Source organism: Camarhynchus parvulus, chromosome 3 (genome assembly GCF_901933205.1).
Source record: "Camarhynchus parvulus chromosome 3, STF_HiC, whole genome shotgun sequence".
Taxonomy (NCBI): Eukaryota; Metazoa; Chordata; class Aves; order Passeriformes; family Thraupidae; genus Camarhynchus; species Camarhynchus parvulus.
Window position 1 is genome coordinate 52,739,312 of NC_044573.1, and position 15,166 is coordinate 52,754,477.

Consider the following 15,166-nt stretch of genomic DNA (forward strand, 5'->3'; position numbering starts at 1 on the left):
TGTATGTTCAAATTGAGCATATATAGAGCATTTAAATGGTCAGGTAGCATTTTATTTTTCTTCTTTATTTTTAGCAAAATACAGAGAAAAGTAAACCAAGCAATGCTTATGATAGAAATGTTTCTTCTCCTTTGATGAAGGAAAAGAAAAAATGAAGCTTCTCTTGTTCTTAAGAGCCCTAACACCTGATAATGCACATCATTTAGCTAATACCACCAATGATGCCTTTAAAAATAATTTAAAACCTTGTCCTTCCCTCAGGCATATGTATACACAAACCAGATATAAAACAGTAAATTACTAAAGCTTCATGAAATTGTGCACTAAGGTTGTCTGCACATTGACCAATACAAACCCATCTGTTTCTTGAATACTATCACCTTAGCACTACCCATGAAAAACACCCACTGAATGTGCTGGGTACTACTGTAAAACCTCAGATGGATTCTTCTGATATTTTAAAATCTTTGCTTGAATATGAAAAAACCTTACAGAAAAGTAGAAGCTCAAACAAAAAGGAAGTGACTGCAAAGGAACAGGTTATTGCATATCAGTTGATGGACAGCAACTCTCTACTGGCACACGCTTTAACCACAGTCAATGAGAGGTCTTCTGATTTAGCCAGGAGTAGTCCATTGATTTTCATGAATGAATTAAACCGGGAAACACATGCAACACTTACTCATTATAAGCTCACAAAAACTTTGGAGTTTAAAGTGCTAGCTATCATTAACTTATGCATCTGATAAATAAAAAAGAGGAAAGGTACAACGTGCAACCGTATATTGTAAAAATGAACTTACCTAAGAGAAGAGTACACTGGGCTACAGCTCTTTCTAGAGAGGCATGCTTAGTGACAGAGCTTGGGACCAAAACAACTCAGGAACCTTTCTGAGTAAGGAACTAGGAAGTTCCCCTTGTTCAAGGGCAGAGGCTAAAGCAAGGGCTATTACTAGCTAGACAGGCTTATTAGTCTGAAAATCATGGAATAAGAAAAGTAGAAACAGATTGGATGCATACACTGATGATCAACTAATTAGGGAAAAATAACATAAAATCGTGTACTTATGAATCAGCTCAAAAAAATTAAGTATGTGAAGAGATATTTTCCACTACCTCTAAAGGAAAAACTTGTGTGTGGGGAGAAACAGAGAAATTTCCAATGCTTGGTATTTTAGCAAGGCACTGGTCAGTACCCTTGAGAAAAAAGAGCAAATGTTTGCACACCCATGACACAAGTTTTTGGCAGACTTTCCCTCCTCAGACAGCGGTTTGTGTTGTATCCACTCTCTCAGGATTTTCACCAGAGTACACAACAGAACTACAATGGATCTAAAGCAGTGACTCCCAAACCTAGCTCATCTGTGGATAAACAGCACTGAGACAGACATGTCAGGGTAAAGCTAAACAAATGAAAAGCATTATTCTGTGATTTGGCACCCTGTTAGCACGGCAGGATGCTGAGGAACATCACAGTGACACTGAAACTCTGCCCAGCCCACCCATTTCAGATGGCAAGGACAGCTCAGGAAGGCTTCGGACTGGTGAGCCATGTCTGGGTTTTTGCCCAGCTAAACATGTCCATAGTCAGCACCTCAGAGCACTGCAAGGAAATATCCAACAGAACACAACTCACACATTAATCAAGTGCTCTAGTAATTGAAAGAGTTGGTCATTCTCATGTAAGCCTGTGACACCAAAATCCTAAATATGCAACCAGCTTGTCTGCAGATGGTACTTGAACAAACATCTTCACATGGTGTGGTCATACCTGGAGATGTGTGGCTTCCAGACAGCAGGAGCTAAGAAAATACTGTTGCACCATTGCTTATGGGGGTGCCAGCTCTACCTGTCCATAAACTACTTACTGTCATTGGCAAAGAATGACATGGTACCTGTCCCTAAGGTGCTACTTAAAATAAACACTGAAAAGGACACAGTGAGAGAGATTCAGGCACTGGAAAAAATCTAAGCAGACAAAAATGTTATACAGGTCTAAACAAGTAACAGCAATTAAGAAACTGGTGAAGGTTTGACCCATGTACCAGAAATTAAGTTAATCAAGTGAAACCACGTGACATAAAAAACCTGGTATCTAGAGCAAGCAGGCACAAGATTTCTCAGATCCTATTTTCATTTTCCAGAAAGCAACCTTATTTACATATGCCCAGCTAGACCTATGTTTGACACACACAAAGCATCTGACTTAGCAGTACACACCACAGGGTGATGGGTTGGTGAGCATGAGTGCCTGAACTTGCAGTATCAATCTCATTTAGACAATGCAAATACCAAGTCTCAATATTCCTGTCCAGTTAACAGGCAGATAAAAGAAATAAGAAATCAAATAAATAAAATACCTGCACTGCACCAATACAATATCTTTGGACATAATACTTTATAAAAATATTTAAATACTTTATGTAAGTATTTAAATAATACTTTATATAATACTTTATAAAAAGTATTTAATACTTTAAGAAAGCATTTAATACTTTATAAAAGTATTTAAAAATTCTTATTTCTTTCTCCAATCACACTCTATTAAAAAAAAAAGTTCCAAAATGTTTTTAGGAGAAAGTTCTTTGAGAAAAAAGCAAATGCTTGCACATCCACGATACAGTTTTTGGCAAACTTTCCTTCCTCAGACATTCTCAGTTCTTCTGAGAACTCTTCTTCTTCTAATGAACTGCTCTTCTTCTAATTAGAAGTTCTTCTAATGTTTCTCCATTAACCATGAAAAAATGTAATCAAGTTTCTACACTGAGCTCTTTTTTTCAGCCCACATAAACCTTGCCAGTTTCTCCAAGTCCATCAAAGCACCACTAAAACCATCTGAACTTCTCTAGGCTAGAGTAACACTGACATGATTTCCCTTTGGTTTCTGGACAATTTATTTTCACAATGGCATCTGCTAGTATCTGCAGTAAAACCACCACATTTCTTCACATCCATTTAACAAAAAATGTTTCTTTGCTTATGTGAAACAGCAGTAAAGGAAAACATCATCATAGCAAAATTAGGATTTCCTGCAAAGATCACTGCAGTATTTCTTGTTTCCACAAAAAGACCAATGCTCTGTTTAAGAAAAAGTGCTGGACTGGTTTTATTTTTCTTTAAAATTATTTTCTTATTATGCTTTAATATCTATCTTACAGTCTCCTCACTGTTTATTTGTCTGACTGCTTCTCTTCACAATGTGAATAGCTTTGGGGAAGATGGAAACTAATGACCTAGCTAAGGTTTTAACCCAGACCCCCTAGTGTTTTACCAGCTGTGCTATTAGGTTAACTGGCTGAATCTCCTCTGCTTCTCTCTCTGATATTACAAAACCCAGTCTATGTAAGCATGCAATAATGTTTAAATTTTTCCCACCCCTAAACCTCCCTCTGCTACTGCCTAGCCTTGAAATTCATATAATCTATCATTGATAAATTAGAATCTGGGGAAGGATCAGACAGATTACCCAGATGGTAGCCGGGAAAGAAATATCCAACCTTTCCTAATGCAAACCTTGCATAATGCTCTCTGATGCAAATTTTAAGTGCTATACTGAGGACAAAGAAAGAAAGACATTTGTGGAGATGTTCACGCACAGCCTAAACAAAAACCACATTGCTCATCTGCCATTTTACACATCATTTGTTACTGTAATATACCTTACAGAAGATGCTTTTACTATGGTGCTTGAAAAATCAGGGTCACGGTGACTTGCAGTATAAAAGCGCCCACCCTGCCCTCCCAGCTGCCCCCGAAGGGAAACCTGAATTTCAGCAGGTAGCTTGGGATGCTAGAATTCATCTCAGCAGCAACATGAAAAACCTGAGGAGTCGGTCTGCTTTGCACAATCAACATTTGTCTAAGTTTCCCTAATAACGTGCACACTTAGGAAAATCATGGAGGAGAGCAAGCAAGGACCGGCATTTTACAACGTGTAATGTGCAAAGCCTGTAGGCTTAATGGTCTAAATTTCAGGAGGGTAAAATTTTGGGGAGACTCCCCAAAGACTGCTGTTCAAAGGTTCCCTGAATCAATTCATATCTTCCTTTTTGTGAAGTAAATATATTGAATATTGCTATATATACTTTGTGGACAAGACTAAAATATACGTGATGTGTCTTCTGTTGCACACATGTAAAATAAATCATATTGCTTCTTTCAAAAACAAAAACAAAATCAGTGTGCTGTCCTCAGTCCCAAAATGCCTTTGCCTCAGTCTTATTTTTACCATGATTTATGATTTGACTGATTTTTTTCCTTTCCTTGATTTGCAGCTGTTTCCTGATGAGTGTGTATTCTTTTGGGATCCTTTGGGATGGTAGGAATTATCCAGTGTTAGCTATTAATATATACATTATATAGATTTCAACTCACTGTCCTGTATATTAATTTAAAAGGACATAAAGGGTCTTAGATCAGAGGTTGTTTATCTTTACAGAAGCTTCATAAAAAGGTTAACTTAGGCACTGAGTGTCCTGACAACCATGGGGCTGTTGAACAGGCAGACCACAGGCAGCTCCCAGTTTACAGGCCACGATGGGAAGCTCTCCCAGGGACAGGGATCATACCCAGTAACTTCACATCAAGCGTGTGACAGCAACATTGACTCACTCTGTCAAGTTCTTCAGTAACTGCTGTAGCTTATCTTGCTCCCTGAGCCCAGAGGCAGGGAATTTGATGGCTGCCTAATGAAGTCAGTGGAAACTTTTCTATTGAGAAGTCTCTCTGCTGGCAACTATATAAACTCTCTCAGAATAAGTCAATTCTGCTCCCTAATCTCAGAAAGAGAATCCCCGATTTAGTTTAAAAAATGAAATAAAGATTCATCTCCAAGTCTAACAAGATTTAACATCAGCAAGAAAGAGTGCAATGACCAGCTGCTAGTATACAACATTTATTTGTTGAGAACTGACTCTGGGTTTTGATTGTACAGATATTATTACCTACTTCACATCCGACTTCTGCAGTTTTGCTGTCTCCCAGCATGGCTTATCATATGTAAATCATACCCTTTTGTCCTTAGGTTCTTCTTGCAGATGGCCTGCTGTATATTTAGCATAGGCCACAAGTAATCAGATGAACCTAAAGGTGAGACTGGCCACTGTGTATCTGAAATCCAAGTACAGTCTGGAACCAGCATCCTGAAATGGTGATTGACTTCTTTAAGAATTAGCCTGTTTTGGCAGAGTAACATAATTTCTAATACTTTTGGGCAAGAAAGGCAGGTTTTCCTGAAACACTTAAGGGACAGACACAAAAGTATGCACTCCACAGCTCAGAGAGAAGAACAGGAACTTTTCTTCCCAGTGATGTTGATTACTAATCGAAGTAGACATATTGTAAGCTTTTTTGCTGTACATTGATAATCAAAATGGCAAAGAAAAATAGTGTGTACACATTTTAAAAACCTGCTTATCACACTGACACTACACTTCAGTGCACTTCCACTTTTACAATCCGATTAAAAATACAGACGTGAAAATAAATGATGGCCCGATTTTTTTAGAAACTGTCAATAAATTTAGCACTTACTAAGTTGAGAAAGTGACGTAGCTTTTTGAGTCACCAAAAAAGCTTGGTGCCTGGCTCTACTGCATGGCTCTGCCTTCACATATCAGCTCCCGTGTTCTCCCTGGCATCATGTTCCTACTTCATCATATGCCTTGAGATAAAAAAGGGAATCTTTACAGAGCTAGTGCGACAGTTTCAACTAAACCCTGCCCTTCCTCCTTACGTGATGCACTTTTTCTGTTTGTTGAAGGCACAGATCCTCTTATCCAAGTTTTCTGGGCATGATTTCTGCCCAGCCTGGCAGAGTGTTCCTGCATACCAGACAGAGCTCAGCTCCCCTGCACTGACCCACTTGGAGAACGCTGTGTGCAGAAGAGGCACTCAAACATACCTGTGGCTTTGCACTCTATGCATGTCTCAAGCATCTTTCTTGAAGAGCCTGAAATACTTCAGTCTACATCAAGTAAACTTATTACCAAGTCTGATTTAACCTTAAGTGGTGTCATCGTTAACATGGCAAGCAGAAGAATGTTAATGACAAGATTCATTTTATTCTCTAGCTCCTCAGTGCTCTGAATAGATCCCAAATCCCCAAATGAGCAAAAAACGTATTCTCAGGGAAAAAGTCTTTTTAAGATCTAAAAGCAAACTACAGTATCTTTCTTGTTGCAATAAGAATTCTTTGATCTATTTTCTTCCTTCTGGTTTCCCTTTTTAAGAAAAAAATAGATTTCAGGGAAAAGAATCTCTACCACCAAATGTCAGTATTAAGCCATAAATCTGATCAGGAAGTGTAGGTGCAAAACACCTGATTGGTATTCTGTGTCTTGCACATAGCAAAAACATTTATATTTCGTTAGAAGAAAATGCATGACAGTGGAATTTATGTAACGACCATGTACAAATAAGCATGCCCAGAAAACAGTTAAAGGGGAGAAAAATACCTGTATGAAATCTAATGGGTAAATTAGGGAATTTTAGTTACAGGAATTCAGTTGCTACTTAGTGTTTGTAGGGAAGCACAAAGAGAACATCAAAATGCCTGATCACATCCCATCTGTTACAACCTCTTACTGGATAACATCTTGACTGCCAAAAAAGCTATTTAAATTTACTACATTACAGCTACTGGTAAATATCACTTCTGTGAAGATCTAATACTAAATAAGGACAAGATCTGAGGATAAACCGTACAAGCAGCAGTGTCAAAAAGATCCAAATTTTGCTTAGTGTAACACCTGTACTCTTAAGAGCAAGCAGTTTTCAGGGACTCCTTGTGCCTGACTGTGATATGTTTTTAATAGAGCACACAACTGTACAACACTCCTCAAAAGCTGGATGTCAACAACGGAACAAAATAAAGATAGAACAGAAAGAATGACAAAAAGAAAAAAAATTAAAAGGTACTAGGAGAAGGTGATGGAGAAGGCAGAAACTTCTATTCAACAATTTTGGAGGTGATTACTCCAGGCACTGTCCACATAGATCTGACGGGCACAGAATGCTGCCATGAAACTGCCTCCAGCAATGGAATACATTTTCCAGCACATCACAGCAGCTGCAACAGCATCAATTCTGCTTGCAATCCATGTCCAAAAAGAAAAGTTCTCAGTGGTCCTATTTCAGCATATCTCAAGGACTAATTAAATCCTCATTACTATCTTCTAATTATTCCAGTGCTCTGGGATTTCACTCCGCAAGTCCCCAGTGGTGCATTAGATGAAAAGGGTTAAATAACCTGTGTTGATTTTGAGACTCCAGATCTATTTCAGACCTTTAGCATATCATCAGCATTATCATGAATATTTAACTATGTACCGCTGTGAAAATTATAAGGGGAAAACAATTAAAGATTTTTTAAAAATTAATTCTGACCCATATACATTCTCACTAATAAATAAGGCTTCTTTAAGTATCCCCATTATGAGAGTGCTTGCTAGAGTAATAATGTGAAGTCATTAACTGTTTTCATTAAATTCAATGGTTTTCAGGAGCTCCCAATTCACTATTTTAATATAAGACTGAAACCTGACATCTACATACCCAACTGCATAAGCATGAAAACACTATTTAAAAGCAGGTAGGTTTTCTAAGCTTTTTCAGAATTACACAAGGAACTATTCATTCCTGCAGGGGTAAAAGTGCCTATTTCAACATTATTATGACAAATATTCTCCTAACAGTGCTTGCACAGGTGAATGTTCATATAACCAGACAGAAATCTCTGTTAGTTTACAAAAATAGGAATGGGAGTATAAGCTAATGGCCAGGACAAAGGTTTCTTTTTCAGGCTGCAGCTTCAGGAAACTAATTTAGAGGGTCAATTGGGATGTGCTGGGCTTCTATTTGATCCCTAGAAATAACTTCAAACTCGTTGAACACTGCTGGCTACTAAGGACATCCTCAAACTACAGCTCCCAAAACGTTAACAAATAAATAGATACAGCTGAACATAGGGAACTCAACTGTGTACCTCAAGTATTTGCTGAATGATTATGACAGCTGCCCTACCTCTGGGGCTGATGCAAAGAAAGCTTATAAAGAGCCTTGACTTCAATAAACACAAAATATGGAACCTCTACTTTTGATCATATAAAGGAAAGTCTGGAGGAGACCTATTGGAAACTGAGAGCAAGATGTGCATCCTCCTTCCTCCCAGAAATGAAGCAAGTTTCGATGACTACCTTAATTAGTCATGACGACACCGACACCGTCATTATGGTAGCCCCAAGTCATGGTAATTGTTGGGATTCAGCAGCAGCTAAACACACTCTTGCTTCTCCAAGAGACTTCTGACACCCATCTGTCTCCACAGCTGTCTGACTCCAACAGTTCTTTAAGATGTATAGGATTTGACTTCAAGTCTCACTGCTTTCCAAGTCACGTGAGCTAAGAAATAGGTTATGTACATAAAATACATGCGATTTATTGTTTCTTAGGGAGCCAACGTGTGTTGGCAGAACTAAAACTATTTCACTGACTGGGCATTAAACAACAGCGGCCAGCTACTTGTTGTGGGACAAGAACAGAAGTGCCTAGAACGGCAGGTTACATTTACACTGAGCAGGTCCAAAAGTTCTACAGCTTGAGCAGTACATGAAAAATTTAAATATTATTTTTTAGAAGCAAGCATTTTAATGCTTATTACAAGAAGTATTAAATAAGCTATGTAAAAAGAAACCTGAGGAGCACAAAAAAATCCAATCCCCCAAGAAACTCCTATTACTATATATATGCAGTACATTACTACTCCCCTACTATCACACACAGAATGTACATGTAAAAATGTGGTCATTGCTTCATGCTGCATTGTGAGACAAGGGATGTAGAGTCTTAGGTAGGAAAACAAAAATCCCAGAAGGGTGCTGAGTAACTATGGAAAGCATGATAAAATATCATCAAACACTTTCACAGTAAAATATGTAAGTGTAAACTTAATGGTTCAAGGTGGTGGTTTAGCATCCTGAAGTGCCACAGCTCAGACTCCACCCATTGGTCAATCTTCATGATAGCTGGTAAATAACATTTTTTCAAGTACTGAGAGCAGAGGATTCTGCTCAAGCAATGCTTAGTAGTCTTTTGTTCATCCAGTTCTCTCTCTAAACAAGGAAAGAAATGCTATACAAAGTGTGAAAACAAACAACATTACCTTATCCTATGGAGTGTCCCTGGGGTTTTTGTTCTCATTTTCTTTAATTTTTTTCCTCTTTTTTTGGAGAAAGTGTATCAGAAAGCCCAGAGTTTAAATTACTGTAACAGATGCCCAAGGATCAGGTGTCCTTAGCAGCAACGATTTTCTGCTCAGGTTTTTATCAGTAAATGACAAGCACCTTCCCTTTGAGTCCCCATCATTCCCCCTCCTTCCTTTCTTCAAGTTCTGTGGAAACCAGTTCAAGCAAGCAAAGGAATCAACTAATGTAACAGCCTTTTTAAAAGGTGAAGTTTTCCATTTCAAAGGAGCCTCTAATCAATGACAGGGCACAAAAGGGAATGCACGCATGTTTATGCGCATACAGCACAGACTTTAGAGAAGCTTTGGGGAACATGTTCTGCAAAATCAATATGACCTAGCTAGTTACAAATTTTGAATCTCCTGCATGAAGCAAATGGACTTCTTGTACAAGCTGGGTCACAAGGATCATGCATATTACACCAGATTCTGCATATAAAGTGTTCAAAACCTGCAACATTCCTGAACACATTTTCTCTAAGAACATACCTGCACAATTCTCACTGTATAGATGAAAAACAAACTAAATTAATCTGTAAATTTTACTTCTCTGACTATTACTTACTTGTTTGACTTTCCAATTATGGCAGCTGTGTTCTGTTTTACTTCTGAATATCTGTCTGCCTCTCCTGATCATACACTGAACCCCAGTTTTGTTCAACAGCCAAACAGAGAGGTCTGACCTTTCCAGTTCTATCAGACCTGCCTAACTTGTCCCCTAAAGCCAGGTGAGGAACATACCTTGCAGAGCTAATTATTACTGGGCACCATAACATTTTATGCCAAAACCCAGTTGTGCCAGGAAATGCACACATCTTTCTGAGATGTTTGGGTCTTCAAAGCCTTCATCTGATCCATTATTGCTGCCTCGTGACACTTCTATTCCACAAAGCATCATGTATTTGTATTGGGTACTGAGGGCATTCTTTTTTCAAACATGTATGTTATTCTGAATTTTTTTAATGGGAAAATATGTCCCTGCACTAACAACTGAGTATAAAGAATGACTGAAAAGGAAACAGAACAAATCAGCATGGAATTCTGTATTTCATGTTCTCATTAATCAGCATTCTGGAGGAGGGGACATTCAACCCAGAAAAATAGCAAAAATTAAGACTCTCTGCTCTTCTTTGTGAGTCCTCTTAGCTCCTCCTGGATGCTATCCCAGAAATTTGTCATTCTGTGAGTTCAACTTGTTTCACTGTGAGAAAACTTCTAGTATTTATGGTATCCCCATATGGTGCTACTTGGGATATTTCTGGAAGCAAGACATTTTAGGAGGGGCATTTCATAAATAACTCTATGTTTATCACAGTTATCATGTGTCTGTTTTGCAAGCCTGTCACTGGCACATGTTAACCACTGCATGGACAGGATGCCCGATTTACAGCAGTTGATCGCACGTATGGCCACGCAACAAAGCTGTGACAACTGTATTCCATCAGCTAGGGAGAAAGGAGGTGAAAGGAAAAAGGGCTTAAAGTTTATAAAAGGCAAATTTAACTTAAAAATGCTCTGCTTATTTTTGTGAGCACATGGTAGGGAGCACCCTTTTAGAACAGTGCTCTTGCCTGCAAGGTTTTCCATGGCAAGATTTCCAAATGATTGAACCATTTGACCTAAATATTTGATTTCCCTTTATATTTAAAGATATTTTATCCTAGAACTGGCTAGAGGACTATTGCGTCCATGCAAAGATATTAGAGATGACAATTTTAAAAACAGTAGCAAAACTGCTCCTAGTTAGCACTCTTTCTCTACATCTTAATTCCAAGACAGACAACGAAGAGCTGTATTCTCCAGGACATGACTCAAGTATTTACAGAAACTGCCTTTATACTCTGGGCATTCACTGTATTTTAAGAAAACCTTATTTTCAATTATAGTTTGGTAAAACCTGCTATTCAGTTGCTCTTTCCCCAGAGACAGAAACCCCCCAAGCTTTTTACAATGAAGACTGTCATTATTTTCCCTGGGAAAAGAAAAGAAATTCCAGGAAATCTCACATTGCTAACGTGCAACTTAAAATGAAGGCTGCATTTGGCACCAACTGAAAAAGCCCCAACACCTAACAAACCTCGGTCCTGTGGCATTGGTGACTGGCTCAAGGCAGGGTGGGAGCTGGATTCTGACTGGCTGCCAGGAGGCTGCGGTGGCATCTGACTGCCTGTAACACACAGAGAGAAAAGGGAAAACACACTTGCTTTTAGCATTTCTGTGCACAAAACCAAGTATTGCTGCATTTTTCAACCACTCAACATCAAAGAAAGTACCAGCTGTATAAGGTAGAGATAGAGCTCAACAGGTCTAGCTTTTTTCATACGTTTTTCTTTTTTTTTTTCCCTTTTATTTTTTGAAACCCATGGAGGAAACATGCACAAACACATTTAGCAACAGGCATGGCGAAATGTTCAATTTCGCACTGAGCGAGTTCCCAACCTCACCAACATGATCCAATTTATAGCTGCAAATCTCCTGACACATATTTCTGTTAGGGAGTTTAACAAAATCCAAGTCTGCTGAACAATAGGGCTCATCCTGCCTAGCTTAAACTGGCCTCCAGCCAGGCAGACATGGACTGCTGCCAACAATATTACCAATGAAAAATTTGGTCAATACAAAAATGACTAACAACAACAGTTTAAAAAGTATTTAAATGAATCAGTGGTTTTAATACTGTTTAAATGTCCATGTAGAATATGGGAATAAAGAATAACACGTAGGCACGCATAGTGAAAGTGAATGTTTGAAAGATCAGACAGAAAAGGGGTATCTTATTATTCAAATAAAAACAAGGGGAAGTTATTTATTAAAATAACTAGCCAGAATAGACACACCCATTTTTATGTCCTTGTTCTTGCTGTCTACCCACCCAAACAAGCAGAACACTCCCAGTGCTGTCTGTGAGGCTCAGAACACAAAATGCTCCCTCCCTTTCAGTGTTAATGGATAATAAGGCAGATGCTTATTGCACTGATGCAAGTCACTCCTCTGGGTCACCATTCAACACCGTGTCAAATACAGAGGTCCATCTTACCACCCTCCCAATGCCCCAGGAGCCTCAAGCTGAAGCACCAACCTGCCTCAGCCTGAGCAGGAGGAAGAATAAGACCTGGACATCCCCTAGGACTCTTCTTTGCTCTTGGTTTTATACGAAGACCACCTCAGGTTAGGCAGCAAATATATACTTTAAGCATTTAGACACTCGCAGTGACGAGCACGGTATAAATAGCAGCAGACAGATTTATACCCCTCATCCTCAGAAACTGTTCAGATTGTTTTCCATTTGAAAGAAATGGAAAGAATAAAAACACAGGCAATAGATTTGTGCCTGCTGAGACTCATTTCCTCCTGCTCAGCAGCTGCCCCTCTGCAGTGGCAGGAGCAGGAATCCTGCGGAGGGTGCTGGCGCTGGGAGCCGGGCTGACAGCGGGGCAGCGGGGGCTGCCCTTTAGAGCAACCAAGGGCCCCGGCTTGGATATAAATGCAGGAAAGCAAATGTGTCTGCCCCATCCACTTCCCGTCCCAAAGCCACCGGCTCTCAGCAGCAACTCTGAAGAAGGGCCAGATCGATACAGAACAAAGAGAAAATCTGTGAAATGTGGAGTGTAACCACTGCCTAGCTATTCAGATGAGGTGCTTTTGCACTAAAAACATGACAATCAACATTACCGGGAGCAGCTGTGACAACTGTCTCAGAGATGCAAATGCTGGACCAGAGGCAGAATTGTTCCTCCAAAAGACCAAACATGCCACTCAGCGCCCAAGGCTTTGGGTTTCACAGCCCATTCACGAACTCTGAGGCATATGACAATAATAATGACAAATTCCAGCTTATGTTTTGATGTCACTCAAGAGCAGGCTGTGGAGATGGTAAGTGCCTGCATTATAATGAAAGCTTTCGGCTTGACAGGAAGGATTCAGTGACTCAAGACTGTAAACAAACAGCATTTCCATGTTAACACAGGGCACTGCTACTTCCACTGTGTATGCCCCAGGCACCGCTATCAGAGAGAGCACTTCAAGTTGATGCGAACCATCTAAGATTTCTACAAACACTTAAAAAAAAAAGTAATAAAAAGCAGGGGTGGTTCTGACTGCACCGCATAGCTCTCAGAGGATCCTCCTTTAGGTGGATGCTTGGCAACTTTGAGAGAAGCTATAGTGCAGAGAATATCTATGATAGGCAACATATTTTGCATATTATAGATGGTGTCTTGTTTTTTTACATTGATAGTAACATCAGTTATCTGGCTGGAGCCTTATCCCACACAGGCAAATGTTCAATCACTGACCAGTAAAGTCAAAGTGTAGAACAGTACCTGTACAACTTCTATGAAGAAGTCAATTTCATCCCTATTCTCAGTCAATACAGACTCTGGAGTTATGCAGATTCACTGGAATTGTCAGTCTCTGCACACATTTATGTTATTTTTTCCTTTATTAAACAAACTGTCAAGCAAAGTTTTTGTTTCACAAAGAAAAACGGTTTCATAAATATGGCCAACTCTGTACAAGTAACAAATTTCCAAGAGAAGTACCCATTACTGATTATCAGTGGGTGCTACAGATTATCCAGGTGCTGGACATGAAGGTACTGCATCAGAGAGTTTCCTATCAAACTGCCATTTTATTCTTAGAAGTGATGTGAAAGGTAAAAGGAGGTTAAGCACCCAAATACCTTTGAAGACTTGAACTGAACTCTTAATTTGGGTATCTAACTCCTATTGATTGGGAGCTGATGACAGGACTTTAAAACCTTTGAAGATCCTGTCTGCCGTGCTTTTTAAGTTTCTTTGTCATGAAAAGAAATGACCTTAAAGATTTTCCGTTTCTTTCCCTTAAATGATAGTAATCTTTTTCTCTTTCAACCAATATTGCTGTTGTGTTTCTTGGAAGACACTTTAAATAACACATGAACAGACTTTTCTATTTTATTAGGGAAGGAAAACTTCTATAAAAGAAAAACAACCTTTTTTCATTTTTAACATAATTTCTACACCTATCAAAAAATCCAGTATTTTTCTTTTTTACTGACAGACTACTGCCTCCTTTGACCCAGTGATACACAGAAGAAAGTTTAAACAGGGATGACCTTTTCCCATCTTTTGTATACCACTGTTGCCACATTGGTGAGATACTCCACCGGCCAAAATTTATGCAAAGTGAATACTACAGATGTTTCACAATACTACTGTTATGCAAAAGAAAAGAAAATGCAATAACGCATGTTAAAAGGATAGAAGCTGCCATGCTGGTTCTTTCCCCTATGCTTAACAGAGGAGCAAAATGCTATACAAATTTATATAGCTATCTAGCAAAATTAGTTGTTAAAACTACTGAAACCAGCAGTCTGCCTAATGTAGTATCTGCTATTTAAAATAAGAAAAGTCATCTGAAGAGGTAAGGGAATTTAAAAATGCATAATACTGTATTTGTAAGTGGGTTTTCTATTTTTTACATTATGTCAAATGCTTTTAAATTTTTTCACTTCGGATATCTTCCCTTCAAATGAAGTCATGAGAGAATGTGTACTACATTTGGTGAAAATGGACTGAGAAAAGTACTAAACAGAGACTGCATTATGGCTACAGGCTTGGAGTTAAACTGTAAAAAGTAAATTCCTTAGGGTCAACATAGCAAGCAAGAGCAGACCTTTGATATTCTGCTGAGGAGGAGTCCTTACAGTCCATATCAGCAATGTTTTGCAAGATGCTGAGGGCTCTCTGCTCCCATCACTGTAATGATACTGGAGGATGCTCAGCTGTGATGCCCTGTACCAGTTGGACAATACCTCACAGAATTATGCCTGAACAGTTGAGTCAAGAAAACACTCTGGTGATAACAGGTTCCCTCTGGAAAATAACCAGTTAAGGGGGGAAGGAAGGGTATAAGCACAGGAATTTTAAGATGCATGAGGAACTG

The 15,166-nt window shown here is 39.0% G+C and overlaps 1 protein-coding gene across 5 annotated transcripts in view; it reads right to left on the reverse strand.

Annotated features, from left to right (window-relative positions):
• The window catches only part of ARID1B (AT-rich interaction domain 1B), a 325,443-nt gene that overhangs the window by 70,413 nt on the left and 239,864 nt on the right, over positions 1-15,166 (reverse strand). For all 5 annotated transcript variants that reach the window (XM_030945679.1, XM_030945678.1, XM_030945681.1 and 2 more), the window contains one exon: positions 11,319-11,408. In XM_030945679.1, the coding sequence (XP_030801539.1) occupies positions 11,319-11,408 (90 nt within the window). The remainder of the gene's footprint in view (positions 1-11,318; positions 11,409-15,166) is intronic.